Source organism: Myotis brandtii, unplaced genomic scaffold (genome assembly GCF_000412655.1).
Source record: "Myotis brandtii unplaced genomic scaffold, ASM41265v1 scaffold450, whole genome shotgun sequence".
In the NCBI taxonomy this organism is placed as follows: domain Eukaryota; kingdom Metazoa; phylum Chordata; class Mammalia; order Chiroptera; family Vespertilionidae; genus Myotis; species Myotis brandtii.
In genome coordinates, this window is record NW_005367210.1 from 622,408 (window position 1) to 643,713 (window position 21,306).

Consider the following 21,306-nt stretch of genomic DNA (forward strand, 5'->3'; position numbering starts at 1 on the left):
CATTCCCAGAACCTGGCCACATGCCACACCTTAGTATCAAGGGAGTCTGGGAAATGGGATCTTTATGTGGCCACATTGCCACCAAAATGGTGTGTGTGTGTGTGTGTGTGTGTGTGTGTGTGTGTGTGTTCATGTCTTCCCACAAGTCCCTGAGAAAAATGCGTATCAGTTAAGATTTTAAGTCCCAAACAACAGTGGCTTCTCTTTTGTGAAAGGTGGTCGAGGGCTCGGGAGCAGCTAAGCGATGGAGAGAAATGTGAGCTCCTTGTGTAGTCCTGCCGCACCTGCCCAGTCCTCAAGCTCACCCATGGTCCAGGCTGCTGGTGCTCCAACCCTCACACCTGGATCCCAGACACAGGAAAGGGGAGGCAAGGGCTCACCTCCTGGTCTGGCCAGTTTCCCCATTTTCCTGACATGACATTTCTTCTTACAGATCATTCCCAGAACCTGGCCACATGCCACACCTTAGTATCAAGGGAGTCTGGGAAATGGGATCTTTATGTGGCCACATTGCCACCAAAATGGTGTGTGTGTGTGTGTGTGTGTGTGTGTGTGTGTGTGTGTTCGAAAGAGGCTGTACGTGCTTTGATACTGTTTCCACCCAGAGGTGGGGGTCTATGACCACAAACCCCGAGTCTGGCTGGGGCTCTGTGACGGCTTTGACCGTACAATAGGGTGGAAGTGTTGCTTCTACACTGACTTTCCAGGCCAGGTCAGAGGAGGCCATGCAGCGTCTGCCTGTTTGGCGGGGAGCCAGGACCAGCTTCTTGGGCGTGTGACCTATTTAGTTGCACAGGGCCCAAGCCAGAAGCGTTGTTCACTTGTTTTAATGCTCTGCTGTGGTCTTGACATTTGTAATGACTTTATCTGTGAACTCGTGTTTTGTAAGAGAAGTCTGATGGGACCACGGAGATGTGCCTCTGTGGAGGGCTGTGTACGCTAGTTCCTTGCCACCCTATTAGCATCTGCCCTTTCGATACCAGCTTCCATTACCACTTACCTTGCACGGAGGGCCCCATGCTCAGAGGGGCTCCTGTCTTGTCTGCCTGCTGTCACCATCTTGAAATTCTTAATTTTACCGCTGTACATGCTTTGATACTCTTTCCACCCAGAGGTGGGGTCTATGACCACAAACCCCCTGAGTCTGGCTGGGGCTCTGTGACGGCTTTGACCGTACAATAGGGTGGAAGTGTTGCTTCTACACTGACTTTCCAGGCCAGGTCAGAGGAGGCCATGCAGCGTCTGCCTGTTTGGCGGGGAGCCAGGACCAGCTTCTTGGGCGTGTGACCTATTTAGTTGCACAGGGCCTGAGCCAGAAGCGTTGTTCACTTGTTTTAATGCTCTGCTGTGGTCTTGACATTTGTAATGACTTTATCTGTGAACTCGTGTTTTGTAAGAGAAGTCTGATGGGACCACGGAGATGTGCCTCTGTGGAAGGCTGTGTATGCTAGTTCCTTGCCACCCAATTAGCATCTGCCCTTTCGATACCGGCTTCCCTTACCACTTACCTTGCACGGAGGGCCCCATGCTCAGAAAGGCTCCTGTCTTGACTGCCTGCTGTCACCATCTTGAAATTCTTAATTTTACCCTTGAGCTCGTGTATTGGAAGTGAAGTCCAGGGGGGCAAGGGCTCATGCCTATGGGCAGAAGAGATGCACACGGGATGGATGTCCATCGTTCACATGTAGTGTTCACACAGGCTCGTGGTGCACCCGCAGTGCCTGGACGTTCAGAGAGACTCCCAGTGCGAACAAGGGAAGCCTGTGATGGCTACGATGAAGTTGGGGCACAGCCCACAGAGGCTATGCTTTTTGTGCGAACTAGCAGTTCCTTTGGCCAAAGAAAAAGGCAGTGGGATTCTAAGAAACACAGACAACCACGGAAACTTATCATATCCTCTCTTATTCATGTTACTTTCCTGTGTTGGCCAACCACTTACACTCAAAATGATGCCATAGAGAGGGAAACAGGGCATCCCATTGTTCCCTTTCCTTTCAGTCGTCCTACTCACCAGCAGGTAGGAAGTAGAGAGTGTTGATTGAATGCATGCGTATCCGGAAGTGAAATAAAAACAATTCAATTAGTTTGGCGCAGCATTTCCATGTTCTGGTGAGAATGAAATAGACACACACGTGCATGAGTTATGAAACGCCACTGGTGGCATGTCAGTGATTCTGCACGTGAGTTCAATGCTCTCACGTTTGCATTTCACACCATCGTTGCACTATGTAAAGGTGAACGGTAGAGCTCATGCACATAAGTTGCATTAAAAGTTTTTCTTTCCTTAGAACAACATTTAGCAGTAAGTAAAACAACGCCATGACTGGTTGAGAGAGGGAGACTAGAAGAAAGGAAAAAGCTTTATATTTCAGCACCGCCACTGGCACTTTCTTCCTACTTTTTGCACAAAGGGCCCCACCTTTTCATCTTGCGCTGGGCCCTGAAGATTATGTTGCTGGCCCCGTTGGGAATGCTTGCAGTCAGGAAATGTCCTAGAACCCAGTCTTCACGCTGTGAGGAAGCCCGAGCCGCATGGAGAGGGCATGTGTAGGTGCTCCAGGCAACAGCCTACCCCAGCCCAGCCCGTGAGTCAGCCCAGCCCAGGCACAGGAGTAACGCCTCCAGCTGATCCCTTCCCACGGCTCCCAGCTTCCCAACACCTCCCCCCATCAGGTCCTCCCGCTGAGCCCAGGCCTCGCGGAGTAGAGACAAGCCATCCCCTCAGTGCCCTGAGTTCCTGACATGCAGAATCCATGAGCAAAATAAAATATGTTCTTGTTTTTCGCTACAGGATTAACCCTACCCCTAAGATGGGGTAGTTTGATATGGAGAAATACATGTACCATACTTTATTCATTTGGGTTGATCCTCATCTTTTGTTAATACAAACGAAGTTGCAATAAATAACTCTGTGCAGGTATTATATATATTCAAGGCAGATTCCTAGAAATGAGGATTACTGTGTGAAAGGGTAAATTCATATGAATTCTTTTTTAGCTATTGCCAAATTTCTCTGTAAACTTTATTTTTCTTCACATAGCTTTCTTTGTGTTTACAGTATATTTATATTTGTACTAGAGGCCCGGTGCATGAAAATCGTGCACTTGGGGGAGTAGAGACAAGCCATCCCCTCAGTGCCCTGTCTGAGTTCCTGACCTGCAGAATCCATGAGCAAAATAAAATATGTTCTTGTTTTTCGCTACAGGATTAACCCTACCCCTAAGATGGGGTAGTTTGATATGGAGAAATACATGTACCATACTTTATTCATTTGGGTTGATCCTCATCTTTTGTTAATACAAACGAAGTTGCAATAAATAACTCTGTGCAGGTATTATATATATTCAAGGCAGATTCCTAGAAATGAGGATTACTGTGTGAAAGGGTAAATTCATGTGAATTCTTTTTTAGCTATTGCCAAATTTCTCTGTAAACTTTATTTTTCTTCAAATAGCTTTGTGTTTACAGTATATTTATATTTGTATAATCCTTGCTGCCCACACACAGAGAGACATACACAGAGAAACGTGCACAAATAAAGGCACAACTTGCTGAATTCTTGCAAACAGAACTCGTGTGTGTCACCCTCAGGTGTGTCAAGAAACAAACACTCCTAGCACCTCACAGGCTGCCCTAGTCCCCCTTCCCGGGGAATACTCACGTCCGTGGTGTGAATGTATCACTGCTTATCCATTTTCCTCTTGACGTTCCCAGTTAGGGGCTCATGTGAGCGATACTCCTCGGCTGCTGTATAGTCCGCAGGACCCGTTGCACAGATGTCAGGCTTGGAGCATCCTCCTTTACCTTTCTGTGGGTTATCGTTCTCAAACTAGGTTCCTGTGGAACCCTGGAGTCCTTTTCCAAACAGCAGGAAACGAATAAATGCATGGCTTGGCTTCTCTCCGTTTAAAATTTTCCCTAAAAATTTTGGGTTCCACTCCCAGGTGTCTGCTACCAAGTTTCAGCAATGACAAATGTTCAGGAAACAGGAAATAATTGGGGGGGGGGGTGGACCGGAAATGCACAGGCTGCATTGAAAATAGCAGTGGTCATCATTTTTGGAAAGGTCTTCCATGTTGGAGTAGTTCTTTCGTGATGGAGGATAGATTTTCTCTAAAGCCTTGCCAAAACAGGTATCGAGATTCCTGCTTCATTGGCACTGAAAACCCAGGTTCCGAAAGGGGAAGTAACTTGCGCAAGTTTACACACTCATATTGGAGGGAGAAAGTTTACACACTCATATTGGAGGGAGAAAAAGTTTACACACTCATGTTGGAGGAGGAGAAAGCCTGTGGGTTCTGAGCGACCCCTGGGCACTGGCTTCCTGCTGTTAAGGCTGCATCTTCTTATGTCCTCTTCTCAGCCGGGCACCCAAGGCCCTGCCCACCCAGCCCCTACCAGAGCTGTGGCTGCTTCTGCCCTAGCGCTCTGGCGCTTTCCCCTGGGCCAGCCCCTGGGCCTTTGCATGTGAAGGGAGAAAGTTTACATACTCATATTGGAGGGAGAAAGTTTACGCACTCATGTTGGAGGAGGAGAAAGTTTACACACTCATATGGGAGGAGGAGAAAGTTTACGCACTCATATTGGAGGGAGAAAGTTTACACACTCATATTGGAGGAGGAGAAAGTTTACACACTCATGTTGGAGGAGGAGAAAGCCTGTGGGTTCTGAGCGACCCCTGGGCACTGGCTTCCTGCTGTTAAGGCTGCATCTTCTTATGTCCTCTTCTCAGCCGGGCACCCAAGGCCCTGCCCACCCAGCCCCTACCAGAGCTGTGGCTGCTTCTGCCCTAGCGCTCTGGCGCTTTCCCCTGGGCCAGCCCCTGGGCCTTTGCATGTGCTATTCCCTCTGCTTGGAATCCTTTTTCCTGTTCACCTAATTCTTCTCATCTTGCAATTCCTTTTCATTTTTCCCACTAAGTTGACATCCTTGCTCCAACAGCACCGTGTATTTCCCCCAGCACTGTCATTGTACATTTTGTTCTTTGGTTACGTTATTTATTGATTTTAGAGAGAGGGGGAGAGGGAGAGGGAGAAAGAGACATCGATGAGAGAGAGAAACATCCATCAGCCGTCTCCTGCACTCCTCTTACTGGGGTTCAAGTCTGCAACCCAAGCCTGTGCCCAGCTGGGAACTGAACTGGCGACCTCTCCGTGTATGGACTGAGTGTCAACCAACTGAGCACACCAGCCAGGGCTACTGTTTGGTTACTTTCTATTGAATTTCTGTTTCCTCTCACCCACTCCTGGCCACATCTCCAGTGCCTAGCACAGTGGCCGGCACATGGTAGGTACCTATAAATATTTGCTGAGGAGAGGGACCATCATACTAGTATTTGAATCTCATGGCAACCCCGTGAAGCAAGCAGGGTTGAGATGCTCACTCCTGTGTTATGGAGGAGAGTGAGACCCAGAGAGGAAAGGGGCCAGTCCAGTCTTCTGATTTGTGGACACAGTGAGACCTGGTGACGATGGTCCTGACACCTCTCCCAGACACCAGGGGACAGGCGAAGGATGAGGGACGGGGCCTCGCCAGCCAGGGGGCTTCCAGCCTCCCCAGATTAGAATCAATAAGCATGGCCGTCCCTGTCCCTCCCCTGCCCAGGTCACAGGGGAAGGCCAAGGAGGTTGGCAAGAGAGAAAACAAAGTTCTGCTCAGAAGAGAATTGGGGGTGGTGGGCCTGTGACCATGTGTTTGAGAGCCAGGAGGTCAGAGCAGGAAGGAAGGTGCTGTCCCTGCCCAGGAAGGTCCAGTGGGGACAGTGGGCCTCTATCTTCCTGTGTGAGTTTCAAGCATTGACCGGCCAGCTTGAACTCAGCCATTGCTTATGTATTTATTATTCCTTTAACCTCAGTCACAGGGAACATAAGATCCAGGGGAAGCATGCTCTGGAGTAGGTGACGTGGGTCCAAAGCCACCTCCACAACCTCTCCTTTTTGTGATTTTGGACAAGTGACTTCACTTCTCTGGGCCTCAGTTTCCCCAGCTATGAAAGGAGGGGAGGATAATAGTTCCTATCCCACCGGGTTGTTATGGGGCTTCTATGGATATTCTAAGGGAAGTTCTTCCTGAGGTGCCTGGCATAGAGAAATATGCGAAGACAACATCACAGAGAGCTTGCTCTGCACAGGCCCTGACTTGGGTCCCTTTACAATTTACTAAGCCCTCCTGGCTGACCCCGTGTAGGAGACAGGCTGAACTGCCCATTCTCTTCTTCTGATTCCCTCAATGGCACTTAGCTCAGGGCAGTGGACCCAGATTTACACAATAACAGGATGTGGATGACTTTCAGACATCCCTCTCCTACATTTTACAGATTGGAAAACTGAGGCCTTGAGAGGGGCAGGGGTTTGCTCCAGCTACACAGTGACTCAGGCAGAGTGGTGGCTGCATCCAGGCCTTGGCAGGTGTTGGGGTGGGAGGTGGTCTCTGATGTAGGTGCTCAGAGGGCACATTCTCCCACCACCTTCCCCCTTGCTCACTCTGCTCCAGCCACGCTGGCCTCCCTGTAGTTCCTCATGACCACCCCAGGGCCTTTGCACTTGCTGCTCCTCTAGTCACTAGAGCAGTGACGGCGAACCTATGACACACGTGTCAGAGGTGACACGCGAACTCATATTTTTGGTTGATTTTTCTTTGTTAAATGGCATTTAAATATATAAAATAAATATCAAAAATATAAGTCTTTGTTTTACTATGGTTGCAAATATCAAAAAATTTCTATATGTGACACGGCACCAGAGTTAAGTTAGGGTTTTCCAAAATGCTGACATTTCCCTGATCACCCTAAGTTGGGCCCTCTGTAATCTTTTACCTCTGTCTCCTGTTTATTTTCTTCATTTGCAATATATTAATTTGTTAATTTAGTTTTTAAATGAAAAACAGTTGGTTTTAGCGTCGGTCCCTCGAGCCCGTTAAGCTCTATGCGTATAGAACTGTGGACAGGTAACTTGTTTGCTGCTCCATCCCCATCACCTATCCAGGCCTGGACCCAGGTGGATCCTCAGTACATTGCTGTGTGAATAAATGAATGTGTGCATGAATGGATATACATTGAACTTGCCTGCCTTCCCTGTGAGCTAGATCCCAGTCTCCTTATTGTGCAAACACAGACAGAGAGGCTCAGAGAGTTCTCACCAGGTAGGGCTGGAATGTGTTAGAAACTAAAGGCCTTTGGACTTCCCTGCCCTCAAGCCACAAGGGAACATCAGCTGTGTATTCCCACATTAGTCGAACACAAGAAAGTAACACATTTAAGCTGGACATGGCCTGGACCAGACTGCGTTCTCTGAAGGGCTGCTCCATCAAACTATGCTGGGTCACCAAGGCAACACTGATCGCGTTCTGAAACATTTTTAAATAGGAGAGGTAACGGCTCACACAGACATCACGGGCTGGACAATCTGGAAAAAGGGGTCAAATCCCCCAAGCGGCGATCTATCCTTATGCTGGCTGCACCCATACCCCCTGCAAAGGGCCACCTTCTGCCCCACCCATGGCTGTCGTCTCTGGGCTGTGCACAGTGAACTCTCCCCCAGCCGTGGCTGGGAACATGCAGAGAGCTCAGGAACAGTGTGCTCTGTCTGCCTGGCTCCCCCAGGACCTACCAGGTGCCAGTGGGAAACACAGACAGGTCTTGGAGAGCTTTCCAGAAAGTTCCTTCAGCTCTTGATATTGGTGAAGGGGACACCACTCCAGCATTTCTATGTTCAGTGCCAAGATGCCTCCAGAGAGCTCTGGACGAGGGAGGCAGCTTGTGGGTGCCTGTGCTGCCTTAATGAAATCCTTTCCCTCTCTGAGCTCTAATTTCTTCATCACGAAAATGAGGAGAACACTGGTCTGATGTAGGGAGAGGTGACAAGGATTCTTCAGAGGAGCCTGCAGATGCAGGGATCCCCGAAGCCAGTTCCTAAGAGCAGTGGCCCCCAGGAGACCCGGCAGCGCCAAGGCCACGCCAGCCACGCCCCCCACAGGCCTTGTGCTGCCCAGAGCCCTTCAGCTGGTCTTGTGTGCAGCCATCATGAGCATCATGGTCAGAGGGCCCTTAGAGGTCTGCACGGCTTCCATCCTGACTGCACAGAGGGAAACGGAGGCTCAGAGAGGGCCAGGGTCTGACACTGCCTGAGCAGGACACAGCTGTGTCCTTGATAATCTGGGGCAACCTGGGCAGGAGCTGGAGCCTGGGGCCAGGCCTTGGAGTCAGGGAGAATGGGAGGGGAGGCAGAGATGGAGAGAAAAGAGATGGGCATCAGAGACGGATGGAGAAAAAGTGGTCACTGGTCTTGCCTTCCCAGCATCGCTGCTTCCAGAAACAATGTCTGTTTCCCCACTGCTTGTCCACCTGCCATGTGACTTAGGTGGGACAGACCCCACCCCCTGGTTCCAGGCAAGATCATGTGACCCAGGTCTGGTCAATGAGAATCACAGTGTAAGTGCAGGAATGGGCACAGGACCAGTCCTGGCTTGAGAGAATCATGCCCTCGCTGGGACAGGGCAGCTCTCTGCCTCAGAGATGCTGGGCTGGGAGGACGTGAGCCAGCTGGTGGGGCCCTCTTGTCAGGACCGAACATAGCTGGGAATGAAGTCAACAAGGCAGATGGCAGAACCGGGAGATGAAGGGGGACACCATTTGAGTGCCTGGATCTAACCACACCTGAATCCACCTCTAGACTTGTTATGTGAGCCAATCCATTCCTTGGGATAAGGTTTCTATGCCCTGCACTGGAGAGTCCTGGCTTGGAGGAGGAAGGAAGGTGAGAGGGAAGGGTGACTATTTAAAAACAAGTGTCTGGCCCTAGTTGGTCTGGATCAATGAATAGAGTGTCAGCCTGCAGACTGAAGGGTCCCAGGTTCAATTCCGGTCAAGGGCACCTGCCTGGGTTGTGTGCTCCATCCCCAGGGGGGGGCGTGCAGGAGGCAGCCAATTAATGATTCTCTCTCATCATTGATGTTTCTATCTCTCTCTCCCTCTCCTTTCCTCTCTGAAATCAATAAAAATATATTTAAGAAACAAAACAACAAACAAACAAAAAACAAGTGTCTGAGGGTAACCAAACCAGCTTTTTTGATCTTTTAGAGAACGGGGGTGCAGACAGGAATTTGGGCCTTCACCCCACGCAGAGGAGTCTGTCCCTGAGGCTCCCAGCTCCCCTCTCCACTCCTCTCCAGCACATAGCAGTATACAAATAAATGCTGTGGATACAGTAATACATGCTCACCCTACTGGGTCCAGCAGAAGGGATGACATACACTAGAGGCAATTTCTCACCCCATTCACCTCTTTGGGAACTAATATTTATTAGGCACCTGCTTCATACCAGGCTCTGGCCAGAAGTTGACATACAGGGTCTCATCGCCTCCTTGCCCCAGCCCAGAGAGGAGTGAGGGTCAGCACCTCCATTTCACAGACAAGATAATTGAGGCCATGAGAGGCTGAGCCATAGGCCTCAAGTCCAAAGAGCTGGAGCAGGTGTGTCCAACTCCAAGCCCTACCCACGGTACCACACTGCACACAGTAGGCCTCATTGGGACTGAAGAGGGTGACACAGTGAAGGGGGAGTGAAAGAAGCTCATGAGGAGTCCTTGGTCTCCCAGACCCCCAGCTGTAACATCATGTTGGACGCAGAGGCTCCTCTCTGACCTTGTCCTCTGAAAGAAGCTCATGGGGAGTCCCTGGTCTCCCAGACCCCCAGCTGTAACATCATGTTGGACGGGGCAGGAGGAGAGGGCTAGGGGTTCTGGCTTAGACCTGGGAGGATCTGGACCTGCAGATTGGTGTCCTGCCCACGGCAGTGTGGACAGTCCCTGGTAATGCCTGTACTTGAGCGAGGGTGAGCTGGGCTTACAGGGAGTGCTGAGGGCAGCCCTAGGCAGAGAGCTGGCTTCCTGGGGCCAGAAGGAGCCTGGGAGATCACTGGTCCATAGCAGACAGGAAACTCAGGGATGGTGTGTGTCTGTTTTAATCCAACATTTCTTTCCAGTTGTTTTAGAGACTACGTGAGACCTTCACTGTGGCGTTTGCAGCCAGAAAGGATGAGTCGCTGGGGGTGGGAGATGGCGCCCTGGGGCTCCTCCTCATGACACTTGAGGACTAGCTTTTTCCAGAGGCATCCACCGCCCCGAGAGATGCTCTGCGAGAAACAGAGCCCATTTTCAAATAAGCACATTTGGAGAAAGCTGCCCACTCCAGCCCCTTCACGGGCAGTCACAGAGTACATGACCACAGTATAGGCTCTGACAAGTCCTGCAGCTAAGAATGCCTGTCGACACTGACTTAACCTGGCGCTCTCCTCTCTCACTTGACCAGAGGTACTTTGAGAGGGAAGTGTGAGTTATTCTCTGTGGAACATATTCTGGAACCTGCTGGGGGTAAAGAAATCTCTGTTAGATCTCCTGGAACCCTTGAGAGACCAGGGTTGAGTTCCAGATGCTGGGGCCCGGGAGTGATGGGCAGTGTGGGGTGGAAATAATGATTCCTGTTATGGGGTAGATGCAGGCCTTTCAGCCTGGGACAGTTCAAGGACAGCTCAAGGCTGAGAAGGCTTGGAACAGGCACTGGCCTTCCCACCAACCCTGGGGCTAGAATCTGGGGCTCCATCTGAGCACTTTCCTGCCTGCAGATACCCTCCCACCTGCCTGAAATTCCCTCCCTAGCCAGGCATTCCTTGGAGGAGCCAAGGTGTCTGTTCTCAGCTCATTCAGGGTATTGAGACCCTCAAGTTGGCAGGGGCCCCTGCAGAAGACTGGAGAAAAGAGGGGTCCTGCAGAGACAGGAACCCCCAAACGCCCCCCATGTCACAACTTGAGGACGACAGGGAAGCAAGGCAGCTGACTCTTGGGGACTCGTGGGGCGAGGAGGGCTGGCTCGGGGGATCCAGGTGTCCAGGCGCTGGCACCGTGTCCTGTGCTGGGGCCCAGCTTGCCCAGGGTAGCAAGTCCTGTCTCCTCCTGTGGCCCAGCCTTCGTGCGAGGCTGCTGTTAGGTGCCGATGGGACGCACCATCATGCGAGTGGCCCGCAGCGAGTAGCTGGGGCCCTGGAAGTAGTGCCAGCGGATGCCGTTGAGCTTGCGCAGGTGGCGGCCAGCTGGGTAGTAGATGCCGTTCAGGTTTGAGAGGCCACAGGCGTCAAACCACCACCCTGGGGGAGGGGAGGAAGAGGCTTTGGGAGCTGGGGGCCCACCAGTGGGGTGAGGGCAGCCCCCTACCTCAAAGACTAAGCAGGCCTTTGCCTCCTCCAGGAAGTCAGCTCCCCGGATGGGGCTGGTGGGAATGGCCATGGGGGTGGGAGCGCGACTCCCAGACCCTCTGCCCAGCCTGGGGCCCCAGGAGGGTGGCATTGGGCTCCAGTTGCCCCTCTCGGCCCCTCATCCCTTCACCTTGTCCCTAATCCCTCTGTGTCCCTGTCTCCCTCCCTCGCCTCCTCTCGCACAAGTCCCCATCTCCCTCTCTCTGTGGGGACAATGCTCTCTGTCACCTGAGTCTCTAACACCCTGGGGTTGTCTCTTTCTCTCTCTGATGGTCTCTGTGCTTGTCTGTCACTCTGTGGGTCTCTCTCAAGCCGGGCTCCTCTCCTGATGGCCACCCTCTCTGCCTTTCTGGCTCTCTCTGTCTCTCACACACCGTGTTCCTTTCTCTTGCCCTGATTTGCATTTCTCCCTCCATCTCTCCTTTGTACGTCTGCCCCTGTGTAGCTCTCTGTTGCCACCACTCTGTCTCTGTGCCAGTTCCGGAGTTTCTCTCGGTCTCCACCTGTCCCTGGCTCTGTGTCTCAGGGGGTCTCCCGTCTCCCACCGGTGGGTGGATGGGCTTCCCCGAACCCCGCACCCACCTCCGGACAGCATCTGGGCGCACTTGCACAGGCAGTTGTCGTTGTCTGCGTCTCGGGTGCTGAAGTTGGTGCCCTCCAGGGCCAGGCTGCTCTGGGGCCCCGCCGAGCCACTGTACCCGCTCAGAGAAAGCCTGGAAGCCACCCGGAGGTGGTGGTGGGAGAAGGGCGCAGAGTCAGGTTGGGGCTGGTTGAGGAAGGGGCTCTGAGCTGGTCGTTCTGGGGGCGGGGAGCCCCCGCCCGGAGTGCGTGGGCCGCCTCCCTCCTGGATTCACACTCCCTGCCTGCTGCCTCTCAGGCACCAAGCACCCGCCGTGTGCCAGGCCTCCCTCGACTCGATGAACTGAGTCTTACACGGGAGTAGCATGATCATGACAACAGTAACAGTGAGGGCAATGGCTAACGTTTTTAAAAAAATCTACCATGTGCCAGGCATTGTTCAAAACACTTTACATGGTTTAACTCATCCGTTTCATCCTCACAAAACTCAAGTATTTCCATTCTACAGACGAGGAAACAAAGGTCCCAAGAACCAGAGGAGCCGGCCTAAGGTTTCAGAATGAAGGAGGGTGGGAGCCAGATCCCAGCCCGGGGGGGCCTGGCCTGGAGCTATGTGCATTTTCCTCCCCCGCTGACCATGTGCAACCCCAGCCCATCATACCTCCTCACACCCACCCACCTCCTCCAGGAGGCCTTCCCTGACCACACCTGCCCACCTGGACCTGTGCCCGGTGAACCCCTATCCCTATGACTTCCACCTCTGCAGCCGGCTGGGGAGGGTCTCTATTTCTCTGCCAGGCTGCGAGTCTCAGCTCCACCACTGGCCAGTTGCATGACCTTGGGCAGACTGCTGCACCTCTCAGCTTCCATTTCCTCATCTGTTAAGGTGGTAATGATCTGGTAAGGTGGTAATGATAGTGTTCACGGTGCCGATCGGCTATTGTGATTTGATGACTTCAGGGTGTGATGGGTGCAGAGCGGCGCTGGCCCGTGATAAATGCTCAGCAAGGTAACGCCGCTTGCTATTTGCCCCTGTGCTCCTGGCCCTTGGCACGCAGCTGGCACAGGCTCCCACTAGGCCTGGTTGGAGTGTTGGGTTCTGGTAGCAGGGAAGGAGCTGCACTGGCCACGGAGACAAGGACCCAGTTTGGGAGCAATAAAGAAGGCCCTCCAGGTGAAGGCAGGTGGACGCCAGATGCGGCCAGGGCAGCTCAGGGACTCTGGGTCTGCAGGGAGAGCCGGGAGCTTTTCCCCGTGGGGCCAGAAGGAACGTGGGGCTAGAGCATAGGGCCTGGCTGAGTCCCTGCACCTCCCACCCACAGGCTCTGTCTGTGGCGAGGCAGGCACATGGCCCTCAGGGCCCAGATCACTGTGGCCAGCCATGAGGCTCTGTGCCCTCAAACATGCCACCTGGGGCTCAATCGACTGGTGTTGCAAACTGGCCCTGGCAAGAGCCCTGTCTGGCCAGGGGCTCCCAGGCTGGGGACAAGCAGCCTGTCCACCTGCTAACATGGTCCTGGCGGTTCCTTGTGGCCACTGAGGGCTCCTCTTGAGGGCTCGGCGATGTCAGCTCCAAGCCAGGCTCTGGGCACAGGCTACAGTTTGGGGTCCTACTCAGTCTGGGGCTGTGTGGAATCAGCACTGGACTGGCCTCTCTCCTGTCCCCAAGTCCTCAGTTCAGCTCTGCCTTCCTTCCTCTCCCCTTTGGGAGCCAGCCTAGGGACCTGTGATCTCTGGGGGACCCCCAGTCATGGACCAGGAAACCCCACTTGACCCGCTGTTCAGATGCACTTTGAATATGTTCATAGCTCAGTCCTGGGGAACCCAAACAAAGACACGAGTCTCTGGGGATCCCCAAGTTAGAAACATCAGGTGTGTCTTCCATGTGTCTGCGAATCCGCATACCAGTCTATGTGTCTGTAGTGTGATACCATCTTCCAGTCTAGCGTGTGTGTGTGTGTGTGTGTGTTGAGTTTGTGCTAGAATATCTATTGTGGGTCCAGGGTGTGCTTGGGAACCTGCCTTTGTGCCTGGGGTTGTGCATGTTTACCTGTGAGGGCTTCTGTGGAGGGACATTTGCACGCGTGTCCGGGTGTCTCTGTGCCTGTTTGTGTAGCTATGCACTTGTGTGATATTGTGCTCTGCATGTGCCCCAGGGGTGTGGCGAGCCCCTGCACGTGTGAATGCCTGTCTTTCTTGTAGTCAGGCCTGGGCGGTGAGTGCCTCTGGGAGGCGTGTGCCCAGTGTCTGTGTGTGCGCGCCTGGTGTCTTTTCTGTGCCCCCCCTCCCCTCCCCATGGGCCACTTTCTCCTTAGGGTTGTGCACGTGCCCCAGCTGGACTCCAGAAGCCCCCATGATTGTGACTGACAAATAAGGGTGTCCCTCCTGCCCCTGATGCCCATGCCCCAGCTGCTGACTGCCAACGCATTGCTGCCTCTGGACTTTCCTCTGGGCATCCTCCTAACCTTACCAGCTGGCCGGTCCTGTCTGGTGGTGGCACAGGGACCAGTGTCTGCCCTGTCACTTTCCTCCTGGCCCTCCTTGGGCAGTTTCAGGCCCCACTGTGCTTTCCAGGATCTCCACCCCGGTCTCCTAAGCTTTTCCTGAATGAGCGGGGACGCTCCCTGGTCATCTCAGCAGCCTTTGAAAGAGCCTTGCTCAGGCTTCAGGTGTCTGTGGCCAACAAATGTCAACTCTCTCTTTGTCTTTTTCAAACATCCCCACTGCCTGGGATGTCCTTCCTGTTCTCTCTTGGAGAATGCCCACCCATTACAGGCATCACCTCAGTGCCTCAGTTTCCACATCACTAAAAGAGGTACAGCCATGCTTACCTCAGAGTGTTGTGGGAGGTTAACTAGAGTAATGTGCTTGGAACATGGTAGGTGCTCAATAAATGCTCATTCCTTTTCCTAAACAGAGCCAAGAACCAGGCTGAAGGAGGGAGGCCTCGATGGTTTTAAAATATGCTCATATTCAAGCCCATCCTGTTGTTAAAAAGCAGAGGTGCCGAGAAGCCAGAACCTTGACTCATCCAAGCTCTCAAAGTGAGCTGGAGGCAGAATGAGCCCAGGTCCCCGATTCCCAGCCCAGGGACCTTTCCGTCTCATCCCGTAGCACAGGGCACGCTGGGAAGTCTGAGCCTCTGTAAAGTGACTGCCTTAGGGTGATTGACCTTGGAAGGCCCTTCCTGCTCACGAGATGACAGCATCAGCAACACTGTCTCCACCCCACCCAGTGGCTGGGATGTGCTGAGTGCTAACCAGCCGCCTCCACATCCCGTGACGTGCGCCCAAATGGGGGACAGATGGTAGGAACAGGAAACGCCCAGCGACTGACCCTTGGTGCAGACTCTGCAGCCACTAGCCCAGGGTCCTCAGTCCACCCACCAGCCTGGGCCCTGAGCCCACCTGTACAGCTGCCCCTCGCTGCCCAGCTGGAAACGCTCATATTGGGCATAGGCCTCGTTGCCTTCCCAGTCTTGCAGCTCCACACGCAGAGAGTAGGCAGCCCTGCTGGTGAGATGGTGCACCAACTCGTTGCCCAGCCAGTGCTCCCCAGCCAGGTCACCGAAGCCCTAGGAGGAGAGGAAGGACAGCGTGGGTTGTATGCCAAGGAGGGAGGCTATGCCCCAGGCTGAGAGGCTGGGCTGGGCCAGGGCCTGGGGTCACTTATCCAAAACCACTTGGCCTAATGCTCAAGTTCATAAAGTACAGTGTGGGCAGAACTGGGGAGAGGGGAGCTCCCCAACTTCTAGAGAAAAAAAAACTAAGACTTTTGCAACTATAAAAGTCTGTTAAAATAATTGAATCATGTTCTATTAAGTTTAAGAACAGGTCAAACGAATCTGTGTTAATAGAAGTCAGAATAGCAACTTCCTTTGGGCGAGTACTGACTGGGGCGGAGGGGGGAGCCCACGGAGGGCTTCCGGGGTGCTGGAGGTGTCCTATATCTATATCCGAATGGTGGTCACATGGACGAGCACCTATGTAAACATGCACTGACTTTTACACTTAAGGTTTGTGCACTTAGTGCATCTAGGTTAAATCTCAATTTAAAAATTAAAGATTTTAATCAACGGCAAAAATGATAGAGCGAACTTTGTTCAGTGACATGGAAGCAACTACAAAATTCCAGCAACATAGACACGTAAATAAAAGGGAGTCACGGATTTCTTGGGTTGACAAGAAATCAATGTCCTCAGCTAGAACACTAATTCAGCACCAAGGACAAGGCGCACCTAAGCCCCACTCCCCACTTTAGCCTTGCTGTGCAGCTGATTCCTGTAATGGTTACTCTGCAGCACTCTTTTCTGTATTTCTGGATCTGAGCACCCTGTATATCTTTGCTATTTTAATGACTGTTTCAAATCAAATAGACTCAAGAACACTCATAGCTTAATTTGGTATTTAAGCATTTATCAAATGGACAGCAAGCAGGCACAAAAAAATAATATTGTTGTGTTTCCTTGTGGGTATCTTTGTCCATTTCTTTTGCTTTTGAAAACTAGAAGAGCTTTTCAGCCAGCTTGCCAGAAATCCTTTATTCATAATTTAATTTTAAAAATTGGAAGACAATTGAGCTCTACTTCTTATCTTGTAAAATGCACCTGGTTTTTGAGCCAGCAATTCCACATTACAGATTCTCTCCTGCAGATGTGGTCACCTACGCGTACAAAGACAAGGAAATTCACTTAAGCAATGCAGCCAGGAGTGCGGGAGAGAGATTACTGTTTTTATGTTCCCTTTCTTTGTAGTATTCAAATTTTTTTAGCACTGTACATATGTCATCTTTTCTAAAATTTAAAACAAAAAGAAGTCAAAGTTTCATTATTTGATATATGTCAGAACTTGCAGAAAGAAGGTCTAAATTTAGAGCATAGAGTCCCTGAAAGTGAATGTGCACCGGGAAAGTTTGTTTGAAGGTGGTTGGTTTGGGGTGGGCTGATTTTTTTTTTTTAGGAAGGGTTAAGGACAAAGCATTCCCCTGTCCACAGCCCGCCTCCCACCCCAGGTTTCAGAGCTGAAAAGCCCTCCTCAGGGCAGCAACGTTACCTGCTTATAATCTTTCCAGTTCCGCTGAAAATTCACGCTGCCATTTGCACGGCGCTGAATGAGGGTCCACCCACCTCCATTGGCTTCCATGTCACAGAAAACCTGAGGGAATTGGTGGGGAGAGGGGGTTGGGAGTCTGCGGAGGCAGCCAGATGCCAGGTGTGTGGGCCAGCTCAAGTGCGATCTGGCCAACAGAACCTCACATAACAGCAGGTGAGCCTGGTGGTCAAGGGCATCAGAATGACCCAGGTTCAAATTCCCCACCCACTGTCATTATTTTTCTAGAGGGCAAGTGATGCCCTCTCAGAGCCTTCCTTTCCTCATTTGTAAAATGGGCTATTAATACCTTAACCTCCTGGCATCTCAGTTTCTCGTCTGCAAACTGGGGTTGTTGTGAGAATTAAATGAGATGAATCATCTACAGAACAGAGCCTCGCATGCACTAGGAACTAAATAAATGCAGGCTTTTCACTCACTATTGTTGCTGAGCTGCTGTAAGGATTAAGTGCTGATGAGTGTAAAGTGCTTGGCACACCGTATAGACTCAAGAAATGCTATTCCAGTCAGTGGACAAATGTTTTCTGAACACGTCCTATGGGCCGGACTCCATTCAAAGCACTGGATGCCAATATGGGCAAGACAGAAAGAGTTCTGTCTCTCAAAATGCTTACCATCGACGACAATCACACCTTTCAGTCTAACCTTTGTTCACATATTATTTTTTTCCAGTTCATTACATGTTCATTGTTCAATGAAGACAAACTTGGTGCCTGGCCCTGGGTCAGAAGAGTCAGAGACAGATCAGATGTACACTGACCCTCAGTTTGTCAACTGACTTGGTTTGGAGGAGGCTAGGATAGTGCAGGCAGACTACTGATGACAAACATTTGGGCAGCTACAAGGAGAGCCCTCAAAAGGGAGTCACTGGAAAACCCTGGAAGGCTTCCCAGAGGAGGTGGCATTGGAACAGGGCCTTGGTTGATAATGTGCCTGTCAGGTAGAGATGAGCCTGGCATTTTCAGTGGAAGGAGCAGCAGGAGTAGAGGCTCTGAGATGGTAAAGGCCTGCTCAGTGAGAGAAGACAGTGGCATCTTCGTGAGGATAACAGAGGGTGCAGGGAGGAAAACAGGCCCAGAGAGGGGAAGGGATTTGCTCGAAGCAAGTGAGTCTAAGTAAAGCTGAGGTCTGAGCACAGACCTCTTGCCTCCCAGGCCAGCTCTTCCCTCTGCCCAAATTTCAGCCATTCACACCTCCCCAAATTCCCCCAAAGCTCAATTTATTTAATTTCATATGGAATGTTTACTTTAAAAGGACTTCTTATCAGGACCCTAAGTGGAAAACTAATAAGACTTGCCTTTGTTCAGATTCATCTAAAATAAATATAATGAAAAAAATGTGTTATGAAATTCTAGCTAGAAATGGAGAGCCTGGTCTCTCTTTGTTAAAAGGGGACTCTGGCAGGTATGTTAAAGACAATCTGGAAACAAACTGAGCCACTCTCCTCGCTATATTCAGAAGGGCTGAAAGGAAATGGAGAAGGGAAGTGTGAAGGCTGGCAAACTGTTCCTCATACCCTTCCCCTACTGGGCCTGGCCCCAAACCCTCCCTCTTGACCTCCACACTTTCCCTTGACCTCCCCTCCCACCCCCCGGTTCCATCTGATAACTGGACCTCAAAGCTCAGGGCAACCTTGGGAGCCACTCAATGAAGACAGTCCCTAACTTCCCAGTGGAGCAGAGAGCCCCCACTCCTGCCTCCACTGACTATATGTCAACTAGAAATAAACTTCTTTGTGTTAAGATCCTGGAATTCCAGGGGTTGTTTGTTACATCAGCTAGCAGTGCCTTAACCAACATAGAACTATTTCCTGTGATTCCGACCTAAAGGCATCTCTGGAGAAGATGCAGGAGAAGGATGCACTTCCAACTTGGGAACTTCTGTGTGAACCCCTTCTTTTCCAGAAGGAAGGGCCACCCACCTTCTTTGGAATCTAAGATGTTGGACAGGCCTGCAGTTGATGAGGGAGGAGGATTTGTCTGCGAAGCCCTTGGCTCAGTACCTCTGATAGCCCCAGCCCCCAGAGAGCCCCCTAACCTTTCTGGGCTCTGTCATATTGGCCACGTGGATGGTGTAGACGCCACTGGTATTGGCCCCGAAGCTCTGGATCTCTGCACAGTCCTGGAACACCCGCTCAGCTGCAACTGGACGAAGCAAAAACAACTTCAGGTGAGCGAAGAAGAGAGAGAAGAGGCCAGGTGGGCACTCCTGCCTGCTTGGTGCCAGGTTCCTGGTTGGGAGGTGCTGGGGACAGGGAGATGAATCGGACCTGAGAAGGTTTCCTAGAGGAAGTGACAGTGAGCTGGGACCTGGGTAAGGAGCAGGCATTGCCCAAGTGGCACAGGAGAGGGTGTTCCAGGCAAAGAGAACAACATATGCAAAGGCTCCAAGGTGGGGACAGTCCTGGTGTGTGCAGGGAACAGGGCGCAGTGAGGGGAACTGAGTGAGGCCGGGAGGGGAAATGACTCACACCATGCGAACGGGTCTGAGGCCAGAGAAAGCTCTGGTTGTCTGATCAACCTGAGAGGAGTAGGGCAAGGCTGGCTCAGAGAGGGTCACCAAGGACGGACACATGAGGAGGGATTTGTCCTTGGCGCTCCCTTGGGTGGGAGGCTCAGAGTCCCCTCCACAGGCCACCCCTCCCCCTGGGTATCCCTGCAGCCTGGAGGTGGGCCCCCCATAATGCCCCCACTGTGAGCTGACCACTGGTCTTAGGAGCCCATGTTTCTTCCCTCAGGAGAATATTAGTGACCCAATCCCACTAGAAACCCTGGGGGTCTCAAGCCTGATCTGAAAAAAAAAAAAAGTGACTGTTGACCAATAGAAAGGGATTAAAATTCCCCTCTCTGCCTAATTTAGAGGGATCCAATTATAGGCTTGAGCTACGAGTCCTTCAGAATTCAATTTCTAGGTAGGTGGTTATCCAAGGATGGGCTAAAATTCCAGATAGACAGGTATCCTCACCCATGAGGAACCAGGAGGCTACCAAGGGGCAGGACTTCCTGTTTTGACCTCATACTTGAACCTGGATCCCAGGTCCTGGAGCTGGGGCATGTGTTAGAAAGAAGCAGTTTTCCTAGATCACAGATGAAATGACTAAGGCCCCACATCCACCAGCATGGACATTCCCTGGGCAGATGCCGGGCGACGCACCAGCTGGTGATGGGTTTGGGTCACCTTGCATCTCAGGGTTTGGCAGGCATCCGCCTCTTCTGCCATGGCTTCCTCAGGTCTCTACCCCCCACCCCGCAGGGTCTGCCTGACTTAGATGGAGCCATGGTGCCATCCTGTCCCCAAATAGCTGCCAGCCCCAGTGGCCTGGTGTCCAACACGATAGCTACATTCCTTGTGCTATCAGGCTTTCAGCCTCCCCCATGGAGACCCGGAGGCAGTAGGAACCCTTTCCTGGGTCTTTCTCACTAAGCCAACCTCCACTCCATGGCTCTAATCAAGCTTCCTGAAACAGTCCTAGCTGTTCAAGCTGCACTCGGGTTAAAGTTCCCTTTCCTAGCACAGCCTTTTAGGCCTTTCATGGTCTGCAAAGTTCAGAAACACGACTAGCAGAGCATCTGGCACATAGTAGGCACTCAACAAATACGCATTTTCTTCTTCTTTCCTCAGAGACACACACAGACGGGGTGTGGGGTGGGGTGGGCATTTTTACAAGAGACACAGGCCATGGCTACCTTGTTCACTGCTGTATGCCCAGCACCCAGCACTGGGCCTGGTGCCCAGGAAGTGTTTGGTGACTGAGTGATTGGACTGGAACCAGGAGTGCCTTGGCCTCCCCTGGTGGGACGCGTCAGAAGGAGCCGGTGAGGACTGAGGAGCAGGCCCAGGCATTGTTCTCCTTCTCAGAAGTCAGGGCCAGAGGTGCCACCTTACTTCTCTTTGGCCCTCGTTGGCTCACGGGCAAGGGTGTTAGGATGAGAGAAGCCTTTGGGGGAACAGTGAGTCTAACCTCCCCATTCTACAGGTAGGGAAACTGAGACCCAGCAAGTGGGAATCCTGAAATCCAAAATTGTTCATCTAAGCTGGTGGTGCCCTTGTTATTATCACCATTTCCATTAAACAGATGGGGAAACTGAGGACAAGAGAGGGACGGGGCATGCCCAGGGTTCCTCGTGGAGTCAGGGAGAAGAGTCTGGATTGGTTCGTTAGGACTGTTCACAGGTGGTGGGAGAGGGGTGAGGCCTTTCCCTTGGTGGCTTCAAGGCCGAGGCTCGGGAATGAACAGGGAGGGCAAGCAGGTGGTCACCAGTATTATTATTTGTTGCTGTTATTTCTATTTCACAGGTGGTGGGAGAGGGGTGAGGCCTTTCCCTCGGTGGCTTCGAGGCCGAGGCTGGGGAATGAACAGGGAGGGTAAGCAG

At 51.9% G+C, this 21,306-nt stretch overlaps 1 protein-coding gene across 1 annotated transcript in view; it reads right to left on the bottom strand.

Annotated features, from left to right (window-relative positions):
• Positions 1-9,627: 9,627 nt before the first annotated feature.
• The window catches only part of ANGPT4 (angiopoietin 4), a 30,872-nt gene continuing 19,193 nt past the window's right edge, over positions 9,628-21,306 (bottom strand). The window contains exons 5-9 of the mRNA XM_014546549.1: positions 18,971-19,077; positions 16,877-16,978; positions 15,233-15,399; positions 11,829-11,959; positions 9,628-11,138 (exon numbers count right to left, since the gene is read on the bottom strand). Of these exons, the coding sequence (XP_014402035.1) occupies positions 10,978-11,138; positions 11,829-11,959; positions 15,233-15,399; positions 16,877-16,978; positions 18,971-19,077 (668 nt within the window). The 3' untranslated portion in view covers positions 9,628-10,977. The remainder of the gene's footprint in view (positions 11,139-11,828; positions 11,960-15,232; positions 15,400-16,876; positions 16,979-18,970; positions 19,078-21,306) is intronic.